The sequence below is a fragment of the Pezoporus occidentalis genome, unplaced genomic scaffold (genome assembly GCF_034315485.1).
Source record: "Pezoporus occidentalis ecotype Australia unplaced genomic scaffold, CSIRO_AGI_Poc_V1 ctg81, whole genome shotgun sequence".
Classification (NCBI taxonomy): Eukaryota; Metazoa; Chordata; class Aves; order Psittaciformes; family Psittacidae; genus Pezoporus; species Pezoporus occidentalis.
Window position 1 is genome coordinate 5150289 of NW_026916170.1, and position 11139 is coordinate 5161427.

Genomic DNA, 11139 nt, shown 5'->3' on the forward strand with positions numbered 1-11139 from the left:
TCCAAAACAAGATGACTCTGCAAGTAGCAATTCCAGTCTGATTGCATCTCCCTTATGATCAGAGGCATGTGATGACTGCTAGAGCACATGGGTGTATTTCCAGTGCTCTTTTTGGACACCTGTCATTGCCTATCCCTCTTGATGATGTGGGAACTTCTCCAAATACACATAAACAATTTATGCTTTTTTCATTTTAATTACATTTTGCCCCGTCCTCATGATGGTTTGTAAAAGCACAAAAAAAGTCTTTATACCAGCTGCTTCAGACCTTTTTTCCTGTGATCTTGTTTAAACAGTCAAGTCGACATTATCCTGAATTCCTACAGGAAAAAAAAAAACATACATATATATATAGTGTCTGACTACTCTTTTTAAATAGTGCACTTTGGGCTTTGGTTAGTTTCTTCAGTGGCATGTGAAGTTGCCTTACAGTCAGGAGTTTGTTTACATTGGGAGCATGCAACGTGGAACATGCGATGTGGAGCACAGTGAGACTACTGCTTTTAATAAATAACTCTGACCTGCAAACAGCTATGTAAAGGTGTTTTAAAGTGGAGTAATTCAGCGCATTATTACAGATACAAATAAAAGTATTGTCCTTTTGCAGTGGAACAGCACTGCTTCTTTTAAATCATAGAATCACAGAATAGTTTGGGTTGGAAGAACCTAAAGCTCACCTAGTTCCAACCCCCTGCCATGGCCAGGGACACTCCACTAGACGAGGTTGCTCAAAGCCCCGTCCAGCCTAGCCTTGAACACTGCCAGGGATGCGGCATCCACAGTTTCCCTGGACAACCGGTACCCGTGCCTCACGACCCTCATAGCGAAGAGCTTCCTTATATCTAAATCTGCCGTCTCCTAGTGTAAAGCCAGAAGTTGCAGGCTGGCGGGCAGTGAGAGGTAGTCACAGCCTTTCCACTGACAGCCGGTGCCGGGGACCACTGCTCCCGTTACCGGCCCCACCAGGCCCAAGCCTGGCCTTGCCCACAGCTCCGCGTCACATCGGACCCTCAGAGCCAGCAGCACCTTCGCGCACGAGCCAGGGCGCACAGCGGCTCCGCCAGGAGGCGGGGCCAAGCGCTCACGTGATCCCATCCCTCCCGCCTCTCCCTGCTCCGCCATGTTGTTTCTTCCTTCACCAGTGCCTGGTGGCGGAGCCTGGGTTTGGGACTGGCGGTAGTCTTCTTCTCGCGGGCAGGTATCGGTTTCTTCGACTCACGTCCCACCCTTTCTCCTCGGCGGGTGGGCAGTAGCCGCTGGGTCTAGGGCCGGTGTCTCGGGAGAGGCGGCCCGCGCCGGGGACTTTCTCCTCGCCCGCCGCTGCGAGGTGAGGGGGTCGAGCTCCCACTTCCTGAGGTAGCGGTGGGGGGCAGCGGTCCGGAGCTGACCGGGGTTTCCTTATTTCCAGACTCCCAGCGCTCCCTTCTCCGCTCACCGAGCTCCGCCAGCTGCAGCCTCCGGGGAGCAGGAGGGGAGCCCCGGCCGTCCCTCATCCCCCAGTTACCCCTCTGTGGAGCGGCCCTGGCCGGGGCAGAGCTGGGAGAAGGCCCCGCCGGTGCTTGGCGCCGGTGCGGGCAGCGGGGAAGCGTGGCGTGATTGGGAATCCCGTGACTCCGGGGCAGGCGGGAGCTCAGCGGGGAGGCGGCTCCTGCCGAGCCATTCCCAGCGGCGCGCTGTCAGTGTCCGGCTCCGCCGCGCTTCCTCAGCGCACGTAAAGGTTTGATCTGCGAGGGTGAATCTTGGTTTAGTATCTGTCTCCTCAGCACCTTCCGAACTGAAAAAAACTCGAGCCGATACCTTTACCGCCCCTTCTTCTTGCCGTCTGCTGAAGAAGGACTTGTTTTTCCAAGGGGACCCTGAGCAATGAGTTTCTAGTTCGTCTTTTTCGAGCCAGTGACGCGATTCAGCTCTCCTCTGCAACGGCCGGTTGCTGTTCTAATCCTGGCAGGTGGCTATGCAAAAATTATGTGGGGATGGCTGAAGGACCAGAAGGGTTAGGATGAGATAGTTGAATCGCTTAGGTTTGAGTGGGTAATGGGCAGTTTTCAGTGTGTATTTATTCCATGTTAAACGTAACTTGTGCAAAATAATTGGATAACAGAATACTGCAAGAGAGCTAGTTTTAAAATCCTATACTAATGGCCCTCCTAGAAGGTTTACATGTAATTAGATACATGGGGAGCACTTAATTTTACTAAGTTGGATAGCCAAGTAGGGAACTCCTTGGCTAAATTTTGTTTTGGAATTAAAATATTTGTCTGCAAATAGCTGTCATGCAGTCTGCTGCCCTGTATGTTGTTTTCCTTCTTGTCCAGCATAATTTACAGCTTTACTAAATAAGCATGTGGTTTCTATTTGCCTTTAAAGTGTTGTACAACACTGAAGTTGTTGGTGCTTGCTTTTTCTTAGAGCAAGGGTGGTAGTGTGTGGCTGTCTCTTGCGGGGGATATTTGTGTGACATTTTAGTAGCTTATAGAGGTAGCAAACTGCAGTGGCAGACTGGAGCAAGAGTTGTTTCTCAGATGTACCCAAAGTTAACTTTTTTTCCTTGGATTTTTGCTTCTAGAGAAACCTGACCAAAGGATGGTACAGCTACATTTGTGTTTCAGGTTAAACATGAAACTAATAATGAACTGTCATTTTTCTCTGCTGTCTTTCAGGTTGATTGGAGATCTGTTTGTTGTCTTTAGTAAAGGCTTTTCTGTTAAGCTAAAAATAGGGAGTGTGTAGTAAGAAAAATCCCCTAGCAGTCCCTGTTTTGAGTGCACAAACAAGCGATCAGTTTCTTTGAATTGAAAATATGTGGGGGGAAAAAAAACAAATTGCAGAGGGTCACACAAGGTATTTAGCATTCAAGTTGTATTTTATTCTGTGTAATGTAGTAATAAATTATGAGAAGCAGATCTTTCAGCTCCTTAGGATTGGAACTTTACATAAATGTTTCACAATGAATAAACATTTCCGGGGGGGGGGGGGGGGGGGGGGGGGGGTAGGGGGGAGAAGCTTGTAAGAATTAATCAACGTTTTTTAATGCTGTACTTTAGTATCTTGTTTTTGTTTTCATTCTCTGTGGAGCAGACAGTATGTTGGCCTGGTACATTGTAGCCCACTTAACTGCCTTAGGGATTGTCTTTGGTCGCATAGTTACATTGAGAAAAATATGAACGTACAGTGTAGCTTGACCAAGAGGCTGGTATTGCTCAGGTTCCCCTGGAGGGAAAGAGAACTTAATGCAAAGGAAAAATATGAGCACATATGAGCAGAAATAATTGCTTGATAAGTTACTGAAAGAGTAGAAATTGTAACAGACAAGTAGGTTGCAAGGTGTTAGTTAACTCATTGTTAAAAATGTTACACCAAGAGCAGCAGCGCCTAAGAGTGATTTGAAGTTGGCTGAAAGTAACAGACTACTTAAGTTGTCACTCAGCTGTGAGCTGCTGAGCAATGTCAACTCTGATTAAATCAGGGTAAGTAATAATTTGATTATTCTACTTGAATGTGGGGAACAAGATGGTAAAAGAAGACCAGGTCCCTGCAAGACTAAACTAGGAGAGATATAAATTTAGGTATTTCTCCTGACAGGATTTGCTTATTGAATTTGTGGCTAGTTAAAAAGAAATGATCTTGGCAGTAAGTACTGGGATGATTTCATGATCCAGGAGTTACGTGGACCTAAGGATTCCTTCCTTTGGCTGCTGCTTTCATAGTCCTGAGTTGTGCCAGGCAACTGTTTGAACTAGAATCCTGAACTACATAGGAGTTAAAAATAACCTTATTAAAAAAAAAACCCAAATACAACTTTTCAGTATACAAATGAGTGGCAACAGCTGTATGTCAGTTCAGTTTGGCTTGTGTTCATATTACAAATTACTGTGAATAAACTCTCATGATATTCTGGTGTTAGATGAAGTGTATTGAGGCTGCTTACAACTAGAGTCAATTTTCAGATAACCTGTCTTCAAATTATTGAAGACCTATCCAACAGAAAACACAAACTATCTTTACAGTGCAGTAGTGAAGTCGTATATAAAGGAAGGCAGGCTTGCAAGATGATTAGGATCTCAGTAGGTCGAGCAGCATTATTGAAGGGCTTCCAGGCTTCCACAGAAGTAGGCGGCTGAAAAGTGGCCATCAGTAAAGGGCTGTTGCAGAAACATGGCTCTTATGTCAGTACCCTGTGGAGGCAAAGGTCAGTTTGGAGGCTGACCAATGTCTGAGCTTGTAACACATTAAATATGACAAAGTTTGCAGCATCTTGACTTCATATCTGTGTGTTTCTGTTTGAATTGAGAACAAAAATCTTCCAAGGTCAGACAAGCTTGTGGCCTCATAATACTAAAAAAAGTGTTCTTGTGCTATTAGATCAGTGTAACTACTCTAGTGACTGAGGGCTGAGAAATGTAAATACTCCTCAAACAGTAAGTGTAGTGTTGAAAACTGCTTTATGTAGTTCTGTATTCTGCCCCTTGTGCTGCACTCTGATAGTTCTTGGGGCTTTTTTTTTCAGACGTTTTGCAGAGAAGCAACTTATATCATGTTTTTGATGAGCCCCTGCAGCTAACAAACTGTGGGAAACTTTTTTTTCTCCCAAGCTGGCCTGGTAATTGTTGTCAAATGTTTTGTTAGTGTGAAGAAAAAGAATTACGAATGACAGAGTAAATTTATATTGTTATTGAAAGGCAAGTGTTTTTGTCAGACAGAATACTTGGAGTGTTGGTGTGTGTTTTAAAACTATTAATATCTGATAGTTGTGGTTTAGCAAAAGATGGCTTAGCAAAGAAGATTGTGAATAGGCATGTAATTCAGTTCACTGCTTAAAAGGGAGATTCTGGGAGACAACAGTTCAATTACGTTTGTATTATAGTATATGATTGTATTACAAATGGTATTTAGTAGAAACAATTCCCTGCTTTTAACTGGAACAATTAATAATAATTGGTGGTCTAAGAGCTTGAGTCCCTGTAAGTCAGTGGAGGCAATTCAGAAATGGTTATCAAAATGGACCAGAATGAGGCTGCTTTTTGTTTATTTGCTCTTTCTTTCAATATTGAAATGATAAAGGAACATGAGGGGAAAATCTTCTCTTTACATACTTCTCTGTGTACTAGGTTGAGACTACTTTTACATTAAACTAATTGTGCAGCACAGTAAGAAATAACTGGAACAAATTGTTTCCTGTAATTAAAATCATAGAATCAGAATAGTTAGGCTTGGAAAGGACCTTAAGATCATCAAGTTCCAACCCCCCTGCCATGGGCAGAGACACCTCACACTAAACCATCTCACCCAAGGCTCTGTTCAGCCTGGGCTTGAACACTGCCAGGGATGGAGCATTCACAGCTTCCTTGGGCAACCCATTCCAGTGCCTCACCACCCTTACAGTAAAGAACTTCCTCCTTATATCCAATCTAAACTTCCCCTGTTTAAGTTTTAACCTGTTACCCCCTGTCCTATCGCTACAGTCCCTAATGAAGAGTTCCTCCCCAGCATTCTTGTAGGCCTCCTTCAGATACTGGAAGGCTGCTATGAGGTCTCCATGCAGCCTTCTCTTCTCCAGGCTGAACAGCCCCAGTTTTCTCAGCCTGTCTTCATATGGGAGGTGCTCCAACCCCTTGATTGTCCTCATGGCCCTCCTCTGGACTTGTTCCAAGAGTTCCATGTCCTTTTTATGTTGAGGACACCAGAACTGTAAAATTCTGTGGTGTCTTGCAGTTCCTGATGATTAAAATAATCACATGCACATTGGGAATGAAGTTTTTGTTTTGTTTTTGGCTATTGGATGATGATATAAAAGGAACAATTATGGCAGTAAATCTTAAGAAACACAGTATCAGATGGTGACTGCTCCTTCAAGAGTATTAACAAAAAACATACAGATAAGTTCAAAGTACATAATAGGGGAAATAACATTACTTCTCCCAGTGTCTTAAGGATTTTAGCATTTTGTTTAAAAAATGATAAATTCCTTTAAATAAACTTATTTAAAGATGTGTAGTAGATAAAATGCAGCAGCCTACTGTGCTGACAGCTGTTGCTGTTTGGCAGATAATCTAAATCACATATTCAGTGGGGCTGCAGAGAAGTCCCTTATGTAGTCAAAAATCCTATAGTCTTTGCTGCTTCCAAACAAAAATGGGTCTTAACACCTCTAAACATGCTTTTAAATGACTGAAGGTATGTCCTATTTACTTTTTTTATTAAAAACTTCATAAAAACGTAAGCTGCCAGCTATGCATGACAGCTGCTACTGTGGAGGCTGAATGTGCTGAAAACTGGTGTTGCCTGTAGCATCACATTGAGATACTTGCTTATCAGTCCTGGGAAGACTGTTTTTATAGTTTCTGGGTAGAAGGACCATTTTGGCTCTAGCTGAAAAGACACTTAATGTTTGTGGCTGGTCTGTGATTGCCTGCTCAGTAAAAGTGTTTTTATGGTCATCAGTCTCCTAGACCTCACTGCAATGGCTCACGTAGTTGAAGTTGTGCAAATTAAATTCTTGGGTTCTGGATGCATAAAAGTACTAGATACTGTTAAGAGACTTTCCTTTTATTTTGTTTAAAATGTGACTTCATGGAAAATCTCATAACTGCAGTTCTTCAAACTGTAGAAGCTAAAGAAAGGAGTACATAGTACCAGTCAGAACTAAGTCAGTCATTCATTTATTCACAGTATGTCTTTTAGGGAACTTATGATTTCACTGGGACAGGAGAGAAAAAAAAAAAGTAATTGTAATTTGTTCCCTGTATTGAAGTGGAAAGAATAGGAAGACACTCAGTACCCTCTGTTCTCATGAATGCATTATTTATCAAGGATATGTCCCTATCTAATGGCTTAGCTCAGATAACTTACTTGTTAACCAGTAGTGGGAATTAGGGAGATAAATGAAGATGCTGGGCCATTTTAAACAGCATGAACCTGGAACTCATATGCATGTAGTCCAGTGACTCTAAGAAGGCTTTTCACATATATAAAAATGTATGTATTCATATCCTGAGCCACAGCAATTATCCCGTAGCTCTGTGAAAGAATGCTAGAATGGTTTGGATTGGAAGGAACCTTAAAGCTCATCTAGTTCCACTGCGCCTGTGACAGAGCAACCCAGACCAGGTTGCTCAAAGCCCTGTCCCACCTGGCCTTGAACACTTCCAGGGATGGGGCAGCCACAGCTTCTCTGGGAAACCTGTTCCATTGTTTCACCACCCTCACAGTAAAGAACTTCTTCCTTATATCTAATCTAAATCTGCCCTCTTTCAGTTTAAAGCCTCCCCTCTGCTACTTGTCCTATCCCTACATGAACAATCCACTTGTAGCTGTTAAGCAGTTTTAACATCATTGTAATACAAGCCTGTACAAAATCAAGGAGTTATAAACATTGCTTTTAATTGCACAATCTGAATAAATAAAAATACTTGCTTTGAACAAATTTTCAATGGAAGCAGCCACTGTTCCTTATATTTTGAAATGCCTTTGTGTTGAGGCTTCAGCTCTTCTCAGACTATAAAGAATTTGTTCTGTCTTACTGTAGGTTGTGTCTAACAAATAAACATTCAAAGATGCAAAGCTAGAGATGAAAAAATTCTGGAAATTTCTTGTTCCTTATCTTGGCCTTGATTCTAAAGCAGCACAGCGTCATATGACTCTTCATGCCAGCTTATATCAGGTATTAATTCCACAGCCATACTCTGTGGGTGATGTATATGCCAGTAATGCTAATTACAACTAGCAAGACTGCATTCCTTCTTTCAGAGAAGGGGATGGACTAGGCAACTTATGACCCATTTCCATTTTAAATAGATGCTATTTTCAGAGAAGCCTGTTCTGGCTGAATTGAGATCTTTCAGTACTGGGCAGGTATAGGAACAGCAGTTCTCATACAGAAACATAACTTTGGGCTCTTAAAACTGAAACTGTACCCCCAAGCAATTAAAACACTTTTTTTACACTTTTTACTTTCTTATTAGATGATACTGCTGTAATAATGACCAAGCTTGGGCTGGTACAAAACACTAGTGAGGAAGTTACTTTATTCTTAAAGGATTTTTTTAATGGTAATGGTTTTTGTTTTTTTTTGTGTGCTTTTTTTCTTGGTTTGGTTGTTGTTGGTTTGTGTTTTGTTTTTATTTTTTTTTAAGATGTTTGACAGTAATAAATGCAACAAAATTAACAAACTGTCAGTGTAGTCTTGGCCTCAGTGCTTGGCAACATGAGTACCATTTAAAGTAGCAACAGTGGATTTGCTTCTGCAGTAGTTGTAATAGTATTCCTTTCCTCCTGGCTGTTCCTCAATGATTGAACTATAAAATGCTGAATGTTTATGTACACGTACCTCGTCACCTGACTTTTAAAATAAAATCACAGCATCTGTATTTGTTCTATAGGTGACTGTGTTCCTTGGGAGTTGATTTAAAATTCCGTGTCTGGTTGCAATTTTGGGTGAAGTGCAGCAGTTATTCCCGAAAAAGAGATAGTGTCCTGCTTTATTCCTAAATCTTCCTCTTCACTTTTGTGTGTTAAAAATTACTTTGCTAATGAAATATGTCGCTTAAGTGATTAGTTTAAGGCACATGCATTACAAACTTTTCTCTCATGCTCATAAAATTTTCTTTCATGCTTTCTTCATGGATCTTTTTCAGTGAACATAAATGAATCATTGCACTTGCTGAATGTGATGCAGTACCCCTTGTGCACATTGAAGGGTTTGGGAGTTCTGGGTGTTTGAAATGACAGACCAGTAATTGGTGCAGTGAACTGCCTGTGACTGACATGCAGACGGCAGTCAGTGGAAGAGATACCTCTTAAACACGTGGTGTTCTTAAGTGTGTGTTTTTACTATGAGTATCTACACCTGTATAGCATAGTCCTCCTGCTTTTGTACATTAAACTTGATATTGGTGGACTTTCACGCTTTCTAGATATTCATGTGAGTAAAATTTTCTGCTTGTAACTCTTTCCTTTTTAATGGTTTTCTTAATCTTTACAGGTCTAGGAAACAAGGAGAATATATTCCTGTAACAATGGCAGCAAAATCATCACTCCTTAAAGTAATACTGCTAGGAGATGGTGGAGTTGGGAAGAGTTCCCTTATGAACCGATACGTCACCAACAAGTTTGATGCACAGCTGTTTCATACAATAGGTGTGGAATTCTTAAATAAAGAGTTGGAAGTCGATGGACATTTTGTTACAATGCAGATATGGGACACAGCAGGTCAGGAACGTTTTAGGAGCTTGCGGACTCCTTTCTATAGAGGTTCTGACTGTTGCCTTCTAACCTTCAGCGTGGATGACTCTCAGAGCTTCCAAAACTTAAGCAACTGGAAGAAAGAATTCATTTATTATGCAGATGTCAAGGAGCCTGAAAGTTTTCCATTTGTGATACTGGGTAACAAAATTGATATCGATGAAAGGCAAGTGTCAACAGAGGAAGCCCAAGACTGGTGCAGAAATAATGGCAACCATCCCTATTTTGAAACCAGTGCGAAAGATGCTACTAATGTTGCAGCAGCCTTTGAAGAAGCCGTCAGAAGAGTTCTAGCGTCTGAAGATAGATCAGATCACTTTATTCAAACGGATACAGTAAACCTTCATCGGAAACCGAAACCCAGCTCATCTTGTTGCTGACTTAAATAATTTTTTTGGCCAAATTTCTTTTGACTAGCTTGCTCTATGGAAGGATGGGGAAGGTGTAGTAGGTAAAATAACAAACGGGTTCCACTCTATGTTAAAATTGTAATATTCTGCTGCTTTCTTGGGGGAGCAAAAGAAAAATTTCCATTCATGAGTGACCCATTGAATTAGTGACACCTTCTGTTTAGGAAGGTGTCAAGTAAAACCATAATTTGCCAACTTTATTCAAGTGATAAATACTTTGAATATAATTAAAACTTGAAAGTTCTAGAAGCACTACTTTGGAGAAACTGTTCTGGAATTCATGCACAAAGATACTTTTATATGTGTATATTTTTATGAAATCGGCATTCCGTTGTTGTTTCACTAGAAGTCAAGTTTCCTAACTATGCTAGATATTAAACTTCAGTCTCACTACATTCCTTTTGCTGTGAGTGGTACTTCATCTCTAATATGTTTATTGTAAGTTAATATAAATTACCTTCGGGTTTTCTCTTAATTGCCTAATGTTGCTATAATTTGTATAGATTTTTAAGTAGGAAATAAATTTCCTACATATTTAATATCCTTTTTCATTTTCTGTTCTAATGCTGTACTAATTTGCCCAGCAGCTTAATGCAAGAGACTGATGATTTTTTTAAGTTAATACATGTATTTGCCTTAAATCCCACTCTACCATGTTTCTGATCAATAAGGTGAAAAATCAAGAGTAACTGAAGTATAATCATTTTTAGTTATGAAGAAGATAGATACACTTTATTCAGTCAGCTTTAATAGCACTTGAACAGATCCACATTATGACGACTTTGTAGGAAAACTTTTTGTAAACAGCCTTAAAGTTCCAAACTTCTTGTTCCTGTTAATATGAGCTATGAATGTGTTTACTAGTAATCTCTGCACTGTGAAACTAAGGATTGGCAATACGTAGAAAACTCAGGAAGCTTTTGACTTATGTTATATTGTGACAGCTTTCAGCCCTAATACAAGTAAATACATACAGCTAGTGTTATTTTTTGAATATGGACTTACACAGATGTACACATTTAAGACGATGTGTTTTATATTACTGTACTCATTATACAGTGATGAACAGAAGCAAATTCTATATTTAATGGACAGTCTTTCTGCAGTGATGCAGATGACACCACAGAAGGTGTATTTGAAGTTCTCCATTACAGTTAAGTGATAGAATATGAGTTGTTGGTGTCGGCTCTTGGAGTACCCACTGTCCTTGTAATAGCAAACTTGATAGTGTACTATTGCTTCAAATGTGTAATTTGACTGCTAACCAGCATGCACATACTCACATTGTGGACTTGGAAGTCTGTGGCCTATGGGAACAGGCCATGTTGTTCATTAAGCTACACAGACTCTTGTTTTCTGTACAGTAAGGATTTTTGTTCCAATAAAAAAGCCTTTCTTGAGAGTACAGTAACAGCAAAAGTTTTCTCTTAACGTATCTCTTTAGTCTGTACCAGGTGTAATTGTATGGAAGTAAAGCTTACAGAACAAA

The 11139-nt window shown here is 40.7% G+C and overlaps 1 protein-coding gene across 1 annotated transcript; it reads left to right on the forward strand.

The window, feature by feature from the left end:
• Nucleotides 1-1127: 1127 nt before the first annotated feature.
• Nucleotides 1128-11139, forward strand: RAB9A (RAB9A, member RAS oncogene family). The gene is made up of 2 exons (XM_062603792.1): nt 1128-1198; nt 8981-11139. The coding sequence occupies exon 2, from the start codon at nt 9015-9017 to the stop codon at nt 9618-9620; it is 606 nt and encodes a 201-aa protein (XP_062459776.1). The 5' UTR covers nt 1128-1198; nt 8981-9014; the 3' UTR covers nt 9621-11139.